Source organism: Mauremys reevesii, linkage group 8, assembly GCF_016161935.1.
Source record: "Mauremys reevesii isolate NIE-2019 linkage group 8, ASM1616193v1, whole genome shotgun sequence".
Taxonomy (NCBI): domain Eukaryota; kingdom Metazoa; phylum Chordata; order Testudines; family Geoemydidae; genus Mauremys; species Mauremys reevesii.
In genome coordinates this window covers 67169030-67184149 of record NC_052630.1, presented here as the reverse complement: position 1 = coordinate 67184149, position 15120 = coordinate 67169030, and the positions used below count along the sequence as shown (strand labels likewise).

Below are 15120 nucleotides of genomic sequence, written 5' to 3'. Positions count from 1 at the left end.
TGACTGTTTGGAGGGAAGAACAGAATCAATGGGAAAAGATGCAAGAAATCTGATTTATAAACCACAGAGTATTCAAAATTATGTGGCAAAAGACCCTGATAGAGTTCCTTAAAAAAATCATGCTGCATTTAAAAACAAAGTCTGAAAAGTTAAAAAAACAAAACAAGCCCCCCACCCCAACCTTTAGGCAACGGGTCTCATTGAGAGAACTAAAGGAGACAACCTAAGTCCAGTGTTAGTACCTGTATTAGACTTAATCCTGAGGAGATGCGAGGAAGCGATTAAGTTGGTTGAAAGAGCTCTCAAAGATTGGTAGATAAGTACTGTGCAGTATCCAGATTGTAAATTTGGCCTCTTCTGTAGTTTATTGCAGTAGTGTTGAAGAGGAAAATAGTTTATTTTCAGAACATACAAATTTCCCAGCATAGCTAGAGCTGCACAGCCTCATAGATCAAAATTAACCTCCTTAAAAGCTTGTTTATCTACAATACCTGTTGATACTTCAGAGCTATTCTTTGCCAGAATGAGCGATATTACATGGACAAAAACACAGATTTTATTATTATTATGATGCAAGACATTTTGTAATACACCTCTATCCCGATATAACGTGTTCCTCGGGAGACAAAAAATCTCACCGCGTTATAGGTGAGACCACATTATATCAAACTTGCTTTGCCCAACTCGTTCCTTGTTCCCTGACCACCCCCTCCAGAGACCCCCATCCCTAATCACCCCCAGGACCCCACCCCCATCCAACCCCCCTGTCCCCTGACTGCTCCAACCCCTATCCACCTCCACCTCCACCCCCTGACAGGCACTCACTGGCAGTGGCAGGAAGCAGAGGAGCCCGACCCCAGCCCGCTCCACTCCGCCAGCTCCCAGCCACAGTGCTCTGCTTCCCGCCGCAGGTGAATGCATGGAAGTGGGGAAAGGACGCCCCCCACCATACTCACCTGCGGCGGGAAGCGGAGCACTGTGGCTGAGAGCTGGCGGAGTGGAGCGGACTGGGGCCGGGCTGCTCCACTTCTGTCGCTGCTGGTGAGTGCAGAGGGGATCCCTTCCCCCAAGCCCACTCTCCCGATCCACATGGCTGGGGCTGGGGCGAGGGACACAGAGCGGGCTGCTCCTGGCCCCCCGCTAATCCCCCAGGCCACTCTGGGACTGCAGGGCCCCCAAAAGTGTCCTCCCACAGCTCCTGTCCCCCAGACTCCGGGGGGGAGCCCCTGACTGCTCCCAAGACTCTCTGCCCCTTATCAAACCCCTCGGCCCCGGCCTGGCCCGGCACCCTTAACACGCTGCTCAGAGCAGCATGTCAGAGCTTTACCGCATTGTATGCGAACCCGCGTTATATTGGGTCTCATTATATCGGGGTAGAGGTGTATCACATGCTACACACACGGAAAAAGAGGATGAAGATGTCACTATTGTTAGACTCATAGGGCACTGAAATATTAGAAGTAAGGCAGTAGACAGTTTTTAATAAGTCTTGAGTTTTTAAAAAGGGGTCTCTTTTGAAACACGATGTAAACTATGGTGTATGGTTGGCTTTCAAACAATTCTTCAATTCTTTTATATTTAAATTTATATTACTGAATAGATTTTTTTTTTCTCCTACGGCAATTATATTTTTCTCTTTGAAGCTTTTGGTTACAGACTGATCGCATATTTTCTACACTTTCCTCCCCTTGCTATAGAAACAATTTTAATAGGACCTGCATAAAGTTACTTATGTGAGTGTTTGCAGGATTTGGCCTAAATTTGTAGTTTAGTCTATTTAATATACCACATTTCCTATTGTATCAATATTTTTTATTTTATATATTACGCCATTTTTAGACAGTCTAGACATTTGCTTCCTTATTACAGAAGATTAATTTCAAGTTTTTAAGAAAGAGTCCTCAGTCACGTTGTAGGAATGGCAAATAAAGGAGAACCAAAACTCCCCATATACAGACCCTTCTTATACCCAAACATTTCCCTAAGAACATTACCAACACTGACCTGTGTATTCTGTAGCAGAGGCCACTGAAGAAGTTGTAGATGCATTTTCCCAGTCTTTTTCCCCATTGCGACTACCACAACGACTTGGAGATAAGAATGCTTCGACAGACTCAGACCTAAAAATGTACAAAAATATGTTTTCCTTTCAGAACTGAGTAGAACATAGCTATGAAAAAGTCCCCTTATTTTCAGCAGAATGGCCTTTTAAAATCAAAAGAACACTTAGAATCAGATATACCAAACCCGTGGAAAAAAACAGAAATTGGACTTGTTTTTGGCTTAATTGGCTTGTGAGTTGCTTGTTGGCTAGTTTTTAGTTTGTAGCTTGTTGCAGCTCGCTTCTTTTTTTTTTCAATTGGCTCCCAGCAAGGGGGGGCAAGCAGGAGGAGAGTCAGGGGCGCACAGCGGGCCCACAACAGTCCCAGACTGCATGCCAGGGGATCTAGTCATTTAGAGTGTTGTGGTTCTTAGGGACTGGCTTGTTTTGGCCTTGTTTTGAAATAGGATTAGCTTGATTTTTGGCTTACTGTGAAGGTTGGGGTGCTTATTTCCCACGGTGAAAGTTGGCAACTGTGCTTAGAATATATTACTATGATAGAAGACAGCAGGATATGAAATGTAGACTAAAAGCCAAAAGCCGTAATGTTACCGGAAGAACTAGAGGGGCAACTCTGTATGTTTACCTTCTGTCACATGTATTATTTAAGGTGTTCCAAAAAGATTAATAGCAGTATGAAATTGTAGACCAGGGGTCCTCAATGCAGTGTCCGCGGGTGCCATGGCGCCCGCCGGAGCGTCTAAGTGTGCCCGCGTAGTGGCCAGCGGATGAGCATCAACCAAAATGCCGCTGAGAAGCAGCGTCATCCAGAGGCGTAGCCGCCGATTTTCGGCGGCATTTCAGTGGCAATGCCTTTGGATGCTGCTGCTTGTCAGCAGCATTTTGGCGGATGCTCGTCCGCCGCCACGGTCCTCCATGGCTTGTCGTCTGGCGCCCACCAGACGAAAAAAGTTGGGGACCACTGTAGTAGACTATACATCAAGGAAAGAGTTCTAACAAAATCTATTAGACTGTAGAACAGTCTTACTGAATTTTGCTTGAATCATTTAAAACTACACTGAACAAAACATTTGAGAATTTTCCATAGGGAGAGAGCCTGCTCTTGACAGGATGATTAACTAGACAGAAGTACAAGGTTTGTTTTCCCATTTCTGCTGATGATGGCATTATTATAGCAGCTGCCAGTAAGGACTGCTGTAGTTAAGGTTGCAAAATAGTTTCCATTATAACCTTTTGTTTTCACAAACATTAACCATTGGGGCTGAAATAAAAAACGGTTACTTACCTTTGTAACTGTTGTTCTTCGAGATGTGTTGCTCATATCCATTCCAGTTAGGTGTGCGCGCGCCGCGTGCACGTTCGTCGGAAGACCTTTACCCTAGCAACCCCAGTGGGTCGGCTGAGCGCCCCCTGGAGTGGCGCCATAACGGCACCGCATGTATACCTCAGCCGACCCACCCGACCCTCAGTTCCTTCTTGCTGGCTACTCCGACAGTGGGGAAGGAGGGTGGGTGTGGAATGGATATGAGCAACACATCTCGAAGAACAACAGTTACAAAGGTAAGTAACCGTTTTTCTTCTTCGAGTGATTGCTCATATCCATTTCAGTTAGGTGAATCCCAAGCCTTACCTAGGCGGTGGGGTCGGAGTGAGACGTGGCGGAATGCAGGACCGCCGAGCCAAAGGCTGCGTCATCTCTCGACTGTTGGACCAGAGCATAGTGAGAGGCGAAAGTATGAATCGACGACCAGGTCGCCGCTCGGCATATTTCTTGGATTGGTACTTGTGCCAGAAAGGCAGTGGAAGACGCCTGGGCTCTGGTAGAGTGGGCGGTGAGATGGCCCAAAGGGACATTAGCCAAGTTATAACAGGTGCGTATGCACTCTGTGAGCCACGAGGAGATTCGCTGCGATGAGACAGGAAGACCTCGCATCCGGTCAGCAATTGCCACAAACAGCTGCGGGGATTTGCGGAACGGCCTTGTCCGATCAACATAGAAAGCCAATGCCCTGCGGACGTCAAGGGAATGAAGTCGTTGCTCTCTCGAGGAAGCGTGAGGTTTCGGAAAGAAAACTGGAAGGAAGATGTCCTGGTTATTGTGGAACACGGACACTACCTTCGGGAGAAATGCCGGATGTGGACATAGCTGTACCTTGTCCTTATGAAAAACTGTGTACGGTGGGTCCACCACGAGTGCTTTGAGCTCAGAGACCCGTCTGGCTGATGTGATAGCCACTAGAAAAACCGTTTTCCATGACAGGTACAGTAAGGAACAGGTGGCCAGAGGCTCAAATGGTGGGGACATGAGCCTGCTGAGGACGAGATTGAGGTCCCAGGTGGGAATCGGGTGGCACACCTGGGGGTAGAGACGATCAAGGCCCTTTCTGAAACGAGTAGTCAGCGGGTGAGAGAACACTGTATACCCTCCCTCACCGGGGTGGAAAGTGGAGATAGCTGCTAAGTGCACCTTGATGGAGGACAGTGCAAGCCCTTGCTGTTTTAGCAACCAGAGATAGTCAAGGACCATTGGAAGCGGAAGCTCTGAAGGAATAGCGTCGCGTGCTTGAGCCCAGCAAGCGAAGCGCTTCCACTTGGCCACGTAGGTAGAGCGAGTGGAAGGCTTTCTGCTGCTCAATAAAACGTGCTGCACGGGAGCAGAGCAGCGCAATTCCGACTGGTCTAGCCACTCAGGAGCCACGCCGTGAGGTGGAGGGCCGGCAGGTCTGGGTGACGGAGAGTGCTGTGATCTTGTGTTATAAGATCTGGGTGAAGCGGTAGAGGAATTGGGCTGGCTACCGACAGACGGAGCAGCGTGGTGAACCAGTGTTGCCTGGGCCACGCTGGCGCAATTAAGATGAGACGTGCCTTGTCCCGTTGGAGCTTCAGCGGGACCTTGTTTATGAGGGGAAACGGAGGAAAGGCGTAGAACAGATGACGAATCCATGGAAGGAGAAACGCATCCGACAGAGAGCCCGGTGCCAGGCCTTGAAAGGAGCAAAACTCCTGGCATTTGCGGTTCGATCGGGATGCAAACAGGTCTACATGGGGAAATCCCCACTGTTGGAAAATGGCATGAGCGATGTCTGCTCTCAGCGACCACTCGTGGCAGAGAAAGGACCTGCTCAGGCGATCCGCAATGGTGTTCTTTAAAAGCAACAAAGAATCCTGTGGTACCTTATAGACTAACAGACGTTTTGCAGCATGAGCTTTCGTGGGTGAATACCCACTTCTTCGGATGCACTTGCATCCGAAGAAGTGGGTATTCACCCACGAAAGCTCATGTTGCAAAACGTCTGTTAGTCTATAAGGTGCCACAGGATTCTTAGTCTGGATCTGTAAAAGCAACAAACACGGCTACCCCTCTGATACTTGACACAATGGTGTTCTTGACGCCGGGAAGGAACGACGCCACTAGATGGATCGAGTGGGCTATGCAGAATTCCCACAGTAGCATCGCCTCGTGGCAGAGGGGGGGGGGAGCGGGTCCCGCCTTGCTTGTTGATATAGTACATGGCCCTTGTGTTGTCTGTAAAGACTGAGACACAACGGCCGTGGAGGCGAGTTCGGAACGCCTGGCATGCCAGGCGCACTGCCCAGAGCTCCCTGACATTGATGTGCATATTCAATTTCTGCACCAACCAAAGGCCTTGAGTATGAAGAGTGCCGAGATGGGCTCCCCATCCGAGGGACGAGGCGTCCGTTGTCAGGGAAAGGGAAGGCTGAGCAGCCTGGAATGGTACCCCCGCGCATACGTGGGAAGGGGTCAGCCACCAATCCAGGGATTGAAGGACACCCGCTGGAATGGTGAGTAGGGTATCCAGAGGGTCCCCGTGCGGGCGGTATCTGGAGTGGAGCCACAGCTGAAATGGGCGGAGGCGGAGCCTGGCAAACTGAGTGACATGCGTGCAAGCCGCCATATGACCGAGAAGTCGGAGACAAGCACGGGCCGAGGTCATACGAGAGGCCTGAAGGGCGCGGATTAGCTGCGTAAGGGCCTGGAACCATAGCTGCGGAAGGTAGGCCTTGGCTGGAGATGAGTCCAGAGTCGCGCCAATAAAGTCCAACTTCTGAGTTGGTACTAAGGTGGACTTCTCTACGTTGAGAATTAGGCCCAGGCGCGTGAATAAGTCTTTGATCTCTGCAACATGATGCTGGACCATGCCCTGCGATTCCCCCCTGATGAGCCAGTCGTCCAGGTAGGGAAAAACAGAGATGCCGCGGTGACTGAGGTGGGCGGCAACAACGGCCATGCACTTCGTGAACACCCTTGGGGCCGTAGAGAGGCCGAAGGGAAGACCGCAAACTGGAAGTGCAGGTGAGCGATTGTGAAGCGGAGGAAGCGTCTGTGCAGTGGAAAGATGGTGATATGAAAATAAGCGTCCTTCATATCGAGGGCGGCATACCAGTCTCCCTGTTCCAGAGTGGGGATAATGGTCCCGAGGGACACCATGCGGAACTTCAACTTCAGCGTGAATGAGTTGAGGTCTCGCAGGTCGAGGATGGGACGGAGGCCCCCTTTGGACTTGGGGATCAAAAAATAACAGGAATAAAACCCCTTGCCCCTCTCCCTCTCCGGAATGTTCTCGACCGCTCCGATGGCTAGGAGCGAATGCACCTCTTGTAAGAGGAGTTGCTCGTGAGAGGGGTCCCTGAAGAGGGACTGGGAAGGAGGGTGGGAAGGAGGGGGTGAAACGAACTGCAGTTGGTAACCGCGTTCCACGGTGCGTAGGACCCAGGCATTGGTGGTCAGCTGGGCCCACGCCGGGAGGAAATAAGAAAGGCGGTTGGAAAAGGGCAGGGAGGGAGCTGAAGAGAGCTCTGGTATGCCGTCCCCAGGCGCATCTTCAAAAGGATGGCTTAGGCCCTGACGGTTTAGAGGGGGTTCTGCCCTGGGACGATTGGTTGCCAGGCTGCCGCCTACGTTCACCGTGACCTCGTCGCCGACCAAAGTCCTGCTTGTAGCGAGGCATATAGTGGGGCCGGTTAAACTGGGGGCGGAACGGACGCCTCTGGGTAGCAGGGGTATGCATCCCCAGAGTACGGATGATGACCCTGTTGTCTTTGAGGTTTTGGAGTCGGGAGTCCGTCTTTTCGGAGAAGAGGGCCTTGGAATCAAAGGGAAGGTCCTGAATGGTGTACTGCACTTCAGGTGGAAGTGTTGAACTCTGCAGCCAAGATATCCGGTGCATGGTAACGCCCGAGGCTATAGTACGCGCCCCCGAGTCAGCTACATCCAAGGAGGCTTGCAATGAGGTGCACGCAACCTTTTTACCCTCCTCTACGAAGGCCGCGAACTCCTGACGGGAATCTTGAGGTAGGAGCTCTTTGTACTTTTCCACCTCAGCCCAAGTGTCATGTGCGTAGCGGCTTAGCAAGGCCTGTTGGTTAGCCACTCGGATCTGCAGGGCACCAGCGGAGTAGACCTTGCAGCCAAGCAAGTCCATTCGCCTAGCGTCCTTTGATTTAGGAGCGGGGCCTTGCTGGCCGTGACGTTCCTTATCATTCACCGACTGCACCACCAACGACGATGGGGTCGGATGCACATACAAATATTCATATCCCTTGGAAGGGACCATGTACTTGCGCTCCATGCCCCTCGCTGTGGGCGCAATAGAGGACGGAGTCTGCCATAGGGTATCCGCAGTGGCTTGGATAGTCTTAATGAAGGGCAAGGCTATGCGGGTAGGGGCGTCCGCTGATAAGATGGTTACTATCGGATCGTCCACTTCGGATACCTCCTCCGCCTGTAAGTCCATTCGCAGAGCTACCCTGCGAAGGAGCTCTTGGTGTACCCGTAAATCAATAGGTGGGGGACCTGCGGACGACGACCCCACCACCGCCTCGTCCGGAGAAGAGGAGGAGGAAGAAATCCCGGGCAGGATGGTGTCCCGGTCCGCGTCTGGGGCCTGGGAAGGCTCCTGCTCTAGGGGTTCTGGGGCTGGCTGATTGCCTTGCTCCGTACACGATGGCACCTCCGTGTCATCCGGTGGACGGGTTATTGTGGCCTCCGGGGTGCGTGCCTCGTTTGTCACGGTGCACACGGTAGGCAGAGGAGCGCCTTGGGCTTGGTGGTAGGCCCAAGGGGTCCAGTAACCCCAGTGATGAGGGTCCTGGTCCGCTTGATGGGACTGGTGAAAAACGCCCGCCGGGACCTGAGGGTCATACTCGTCGACGTAATAACTCTCGGCGTGCGAAGAGGCCGAGGCGTGTCGAGAGGGCCAGGGTGGAGCAGATAACCCTTGCGCCGAAGTGCCCACGGATCGCATTTCCCGCCTCTGCGGTGACCGGTGCCCGGAGGCATCCCGATAGCGAGAGCGGGAGCGAGAATGGGACCTCTGACCGGCGCGGTGCCGGGAGGTCGACCGGGATCTCCATGTTCGGTGCCGGGAGTGACTCCGCGAGTAGCGGCGGCCATAGCGATACCGAGATCCTGAACGGTGCCGGGAATGACAAGTCGGAGAGCGGGAGAATGACCGGTGCCGCGAGTCTGACCGGTGCCGCGTAGTTGAGTGGTGCCGGGACTGCGAGCGGCATTGAGATCGGCGCCCAGATCGAGATCGGCGTTGAGAGCGTGATCGGGATCGGTGCTGGTCAGAGTCGGTGCCGGCTGGCGGTTTAAGCATTGACGGCTTGCCCATGGAATGGGGCGCCCGCACCGGCGGCGCCGGGGGCGGTGGCACAGCCGGGTCTGTCAATGTGATGAGGTCCCGCGCTGCCTCGAAGGTCTCCGGAGTCGACGGCTGTGGCATCTCTACCGCGGCCGGAGCCGGGGAGGTCACAGGTGCCGGGCTCGATGGCCTCTGAGGGGCCGGAATCGCCGGTGCCGGCAGAAGCGTCTGCGGCAGAGGAACCGGTGCCGCGGCAGGTTTCGGTGCCGGGCGGTCCGGACGGGGCGCACTCTGGTGCTTCGGAGCAGGCGGTGCCGAAGAGGCAGCGGCCTTCCCCTTCTTCGCCTTTGGCGAGAGCGAGCATCTTTGGGCCGGCTTCGGTGCCGATGGCGCTTTCAGTGGCACAGTAGAGTGGTGCGGCGCCATGGCGGCGCTGCGAGACTCTAGAGGGACAGCGGGCGGTGCCGCGGCCAGAGGGGTTAAGGCTGCCTCCATTAGGAGCTGTTTAAGCCTAATGTCTCTTTCCCTCTTTGTGCGAGGCTTGAAAGCCTTGCAAATTGGGCACTTACTAGATAAGTGTGACTCTCCCAGGCACTTTAAGCAGGAGCTATGAGGATCTCCTGTAGGCATATGCCTGCGGCAGGCCAAACACGGCTTGAAACCCGGGGAGCCGGGCATATGCTCCGGTCCCGGGTGGGGCTAATCCCCGAACCCGCTAACTATCTAACACTAAACTGATTAAACTATCAAAACAAGAAAACCTAAGCTAAGATATGAACTATGTACAAATTTTACAGAGAAGAACTATGAGGAAGCTAGGGAAGCGGAGGACAGGCAAGCTGCACTCCACTGTTCCAATGACCGACACGGGCGGTAAGAAGGAACTGAGGGTCGGGTGGGTCGGCTGAGGTATATATGCGGTGCCGTTATGGCGCCACTCCAGGGGGCGCTCAGCCGACCCACTGGGATTGCTAGGGTAAAAGTCTTCCGACGAACGTGCACGCGGTGCGCGCACACCTAACTGGAATGGATATGAGCAATCACTCGAAGAAGAATCAATGTTTTGTCCTTAAATCAGGTGAGTCATTTGCCATGGAGCAAGGAAGGGAGTTCTCCTCCTTTACCTTTATTTGCTCCCCCTGATTTTTCATAGGCCTATAGGTCTTCCACTTTTTGCCCTCCCCCTACACTTTGCAGGATATAATGTAATTACATATAATGTTCTATATGCTGACACCACCTTATCCTACCCCTCAGTGCCCCCTTGAATTTTTATGAAATGACACTCTGTTCCAAATGTGAATATTTTTATGTGTGGAAAGTGTGAACAAAATCCCTTCAGCTATATTTTTTCAGTTAAATTCTAAATTTCTTTGAACGGGACTACTACAAAAATTGCTCATGTTTGAAACTTGGCATGGATGTGGTCCTGAACAAGAGAGAGGCCTTGCTTGGTTGAAGAAATTAAGAAAAAAAGTGATTTTAAAAAACATTTTCTGACCACATTCAATTGACATCTGGTAGAATCTTAGCAGCTAATTAAGTTTCCTTTCACTTGTAATATCACTCCACTCAGCCTGTGCATGAGGGAGACTGCAAAATGTCTTTATGAAATTCACACAGTACAATCCTCAAAAGAAAACCTGTTAACTCTCTGACATGAGGAAAAAGGAGAAGATTATGGCAATTCCCCACCTTCCCTACCCCAACCAAAAATAAAATAAAATCAAGGATCCTGAAATTCCATGCCTCTCATCAATTTTTACTGGATTCTACAACATTCTGAAAACTCAAGCTCTGAATCACATCTGAAGCCACAGTAAGATGCATGGGTACCAGTCATTGTTACTTCAGTGCAGTACATCTGCACTAAGGTTTTGCACAAGTACAGATACATCCATGTGGCTAACCTGGTGTAAATAACTGTAGACAAAGCTTTATTTTTTTCTGTAGAATAGCTAAAAATATAGTTACAGTACACCTCCTCTCAAATAAAACCAATAGTTTTAAGAGATGCCAAATACACAATACATTTAATTAAAATAATTTATGCACTACTGTGACAAGGAATGAGCCAGTGCTCAAAGCATGAAGAAAAGTGAGGCAGCAACTCACTAAAGCTACAGGGCTGGTCACAGTTGAGAAATAAAGCACAGTGGCAGTAAATACAGGATAAAGTTGGGTTAAGTCTCAGAATAACTGTTTCCTTTTTCTTCTCTCCTCTCTTGAATGTTAATTGTATGAACTTCTATTTATTTAATTCAATCTTTTCATTATATCATTTTCAAGTGAAAACACCACGCTGGCTTTTAACTCACAATAAATTCTGGTATTCAGCCTAGCTGGTGGAAAAAAATGCCAGTTAAGTTCTGGTGAGCTCCTGACCACTTTTTGCAGCAACTAAGAAAAACAAACTATCAAATCAGCAAAAAAGTACTATGGCATATAAACTGATAGCATGTAAACAAAGAATCTACAGGTGGTGAATTAAAGAGATAGCACATCCACTGGATTTTTCTTTTGCACTCATTCACAGCTACACAATCAGCAGCACTTGTGAAAATTAACACACCAACAGCGTGAAGGATCAGTGTTTCAGATCAGGAAAGAGTACCAAAATATACAACTCGGGTACTTTAAGCATTTTAGTACACATGCCAGTTTTCTGAAGATAAACACTAATTTGTATTAAATAAAGGTGTTACTGCAGCTTTACCTTGGCGTTCTCTTGCCTGATTGCACGCTGTCATTGTCTCCTGTGTTCAGTGATGCCAATGAAAGACTAGAGACTGAAAAAACACGATAAAGTTGTGAACCTGGATAAAAACAAAGTTAAAATTCATGAAAAAGCATGCAAATAGTAAAGAGTCTGTTCATCAGACACAACACCAGCAAAGAAAAATTGATAAGTGTTCTTATTTCTGTATACAGTATGCCTGCATGCATATGTTGCACAGTTAATTCATGTATTTACAGACACAATACCAATGGAACTTATTTGAATCTGGAGTTTTCTGAGGCTAAGCATTAATGTGAAATATAGAGCTGAAATATGGGCACTAGATTAAAGTTGCAAAATCAGCAAAGCAGGTCTAGTTACAATGGAATTAATTTCCCATTATAAACTAGAAATTTGAATGGATTGTTATGGAGCATTTTAAATTGTACTGAAATAAGGTGGGAGCCATGGCACAGCACACATGGCACAACAGCGAAGGATATGAAAACCTTACTGCTAAAAACACAAATGAGGACATTGAACTTTCCTCTAAATGTAAATTGTTAATATTTTCTTTGAAATCATTCTAAATTATTAAATAATTAATGACATGCTACACTTTTTCATAGGACTATTCTCACAACTACACATGCACTAAGTGAGGTGAGTAGGTGAAGTAGTCACAATAAAAACACACCAGAACATAAAGGTAACTTTTCGGATGTACTTTCGTTTTTGTCTATGATGAAGCAGCAACTTAAGGACTCTTACCTTATAGTCACCATTTTATTTATTAATCTCACATCACCCAAATGTTCTACTCATTCTTAGCTCTACAGATGCAAGGAAGAGGTTAGTGGCTGGAAAGAATACATGAGCATGCACAAAATTGTGCCAGACATTAGTGCTTTTGCTGGTGTTCATCTAGCAAACCTTTGTGTTTCTTCTTATATGCATGCATGCATAATATATCAGCAACATTTGTCATCATTAGCTGCCATTTGTAAATTCTACTTTTTCCAATTCAGTCACATGCAGCTTCAAAAATTGTACATCAGTTTAGCATGCGGCTAATCTATGCATATTTTGATTAGTACCACAATTCAAGCTGGTGTTTTAGCATGAACAGACTCTTTTTCTACACCGATATGTGTTACCTGGTGGACCTTTAACTGGAGTTTTGGGTGATTCAATATGATCTCTATGAATAGATTTTGGACGTGGCTTTTTTTGTTTGGATGAGTGTGGGCGTGGCTTTATTACAATATCCATTTCTTCCATGAGCTTCAGCTGTTTCCGTCTCATATATTCTTGCTTAATAAATTCTCTGCGTGCTCTTTCATCTTCTTTCTTTTGACGTTCTTCCTCTGTCTTGCGCCTAAGAAATCGTGAAATAAAGTTTTAGTAGAAAACTTTCCCTTGTAAAGATTAGCAGTTGTAACCACCATAATACTAGTGACAGGGAAAAAATGGCTATTCTAGAATCTTCGAGTTCTCATATACCAGTAAGATGAACTGGTCTATTCTCAGTTTTTAAACAGTTTAAAAACTTTACACACTTGAATGTTGTTATTGGAAAAATTAAGACCATACTTAAGAATGTGGAATTTTTGAATTTCATTGTTTTAAAAAAAGTTTTTTTCCATTTATTTATTGAGAGCTTGTCTTTCTTTTCACCATAGATTTTGGATGTGTTTTTAATTGTATCAGGAAAATCAGAAGATTTGGATCCAGATTTTCAGCTGATGTAAATTTGCCAGTTTACACCAACAGAGGATCAAACTCCTCACCCCCATTGTCAATGTAAATAATGGGTTGAAAAAGATTATCTACTTGTATAGTATGGTTCAAACCCTACCCTCAAATACATATGAAAAATTATTCTTTCATTCAAGTGGAATTGTGAATAGATAAAACAGAATGTACTCTTAGTCTTTAACTCAGTTTGCCAGTACCAGAACTCCCTGAAATCAATTTAGGTAAAAGGTTTAAATAAAGTATTGGGCTCACAGGGGAAAAAGGATTTGTTGTGGAAAACAAAGAAGGGAGACCTCATTGCATTATGATTACAATTTTTATAATTTTTGCCATTGCAAAGATTCTCATGTATATTATTATTGCTTATGTTGCAATTAGCATATGCAATTAGCTTTACCTTGTCTCTTCCTTCTTATGTTCTAGCTCTGCTTCCAGCTGCTGCTTTCGAAGTAGAGTCTCTCTTTCCCTTCTCAACCGTTTCTCTAGTAATGCTGCCCGTTTCACTGCCATATCATTTTCTGCCTTTTGATCATCCTAGTAGCAACAATATTTAAGAAGAAACTGATTAGGAGATTTTAAGATAATTTGATTCTGCATATGGTATACTTCAGGTCACTAAAAGTCTACATTCTTTAGATTGTGTTGATATAATCTATTAAATATCCTTATTGAAAGTCTTCCAATATCTTTCCCCTACCCTATGGAAAACTAAACCAACCCTCCAAAACCCTACCAGTACACACTTGGAGATTATTTAGTTATGTCAAAGAAGTATTTATACTTCATTTATATCAACATGGAGATAATGACTAAAGTGGTGAAACCTATACAGATCTAACTATCAAACCACAGCAGGAGGAAACGTCCACTTGAGGAGTAGCACCTGGAGACACGAAGAGCCGCCTCCAACTTAAGCCACTAGGACCTGTTTATGAGGGCACCCCCCAGCTAGATCAACAGCACATCTCTCTGCCCTTGAAGACAAAAAAGCTTCAAAGATCTCATTCCATTCCAAAACAAAAGGGGAAAAGAGCAACCACGAGTTGATGGTGGGGGGGAGAAGGGGCATTATGAAGTTTATCCCAACATTAATTCAAAAAACTTGTTACCGCCTTTTATATCACATATCCTTACAAGAAAGCTAGTTAAGAAATTTTATTAATGTTCATACAATGCATTGAACTTGTCAAGTGCTGCACAGCTAAAGTGACAGTCTTGGTTATTTTTATGATGTATTGTGCTTTAGGAACTTCTTTCATCATATTTCAGATGTCCCAGATTTTCAGTTCATCTATGTGAAAGTGGCTGTCTACTCAAAATTCACTGAAAGCTGCTCTGAGGTTTTGAATGTAAGCAAAGATGGTCATCAGGCAGAATGCAGGTGAGGACAACTAAGGCATAAAATAAGGCACCAATCCTGAAAACATGCTTAAGTTTATGTACTGAGTAGTCATAATGAACTCAGGAGTCTGGTTCCAAAGCCCTTTGAAGTCAATGGGAGTATTTTCATTAATTTCAATGGGTTGTGAATCAGGTCCTCAGTGCCTGTTTGCAGGATTGAGGCCCAACTGATTTATCTCTATAATAACAAAAATCTAAACATTTGCAGAAGAATACCACAAAAAGGAAATAAGAAATAACTCAATATTACTTTTTCTGACATACTACAGGGGGTTTATATCTGTTAAATTAAAGTAAATGAAAGGCCATCTCACACTATCTCCTGCAGTTACATAATCCTATTCAGATTCAACAGCACAAACCCTTGCACACTTGCAAAGTCCCATTAGCTTCAATGAGATTCCACATGAATGCAGATGTCCATATTAGTGGACCTTAGTGCAGGACTGGGGTCTTACATTGCACTCTACACACTCTCAGACTCTTAAAAAAAACAACCAAAAACAGAACAGGATTTGTAATGGAAAAGATCTTGAAGAATGTGCACAAACTGCTGCTTAACAGGTGGATGC

At 47.0% G+C, this 15120-nt stretch overlaps 1 protein-coding gene and 1 long non-coding RNA gene across 15 annotated transcripts in view; one reads left to right on the top strand and one right to left on the bottom strand.

Annotated features, from left to right (window-relative positions):
• The window catches only part of CAMSAP2 (calmodulin regulated spectrin associated protein family member 2), a 166204-nt gene that overhangs the window by 5764 nt on the left and 145320 nt on the right, over window positions 1-15120 (bottom strand). For 7 of the 12 annotated variants that reach the window (XM_039484323.1, XM_039484325.1, XM_039484319.1 and 4 more), the window contains 4 exons: window positions 13545-13681; window positions 12547-12767; window positions 11387-11486; window positions 2005-2120 (listed from right to left, as the gene is read on the bottom strand). In XM_039484323.1, the coding sequence (XP_039340257.1) occupies window positions 2005-2120; window positions 11387-11486; window positions 12547-12767; window positions 13545-13681 (574 nt within the window). Of the gene's footprint in view, window positions 1-242; window positions 358-2004; window positions 2121-11386; window positions 11487-12546; window positions 12768-13544; window positions 13682-15120 lie in introns of all 12 variants that reach the window. The other 5 variants (XM_039484324.1, XM_039484326.1, XM_039484321.1 and 2 more) reach the window with 2 other exon arrangements.
• The window catches only part of LOC120370129, a 37621-nt gene that overhangs the window by 16319 nt on the left and 6182 nt on the right, over window positions 1-15120 (top strand). For all 3 annotated transcript variants that reach the window (XR_005583636.1, XR_005583634.1, XR_005583632.1), the window contains exon 4: window positions 14417-14528. This is a non-coding gene — a long non-coding RNA (uncharacterized LOC120370129). The remainder of the gene's footprint in view (window positions 1-14416; window positions 14529-15120) is intronic.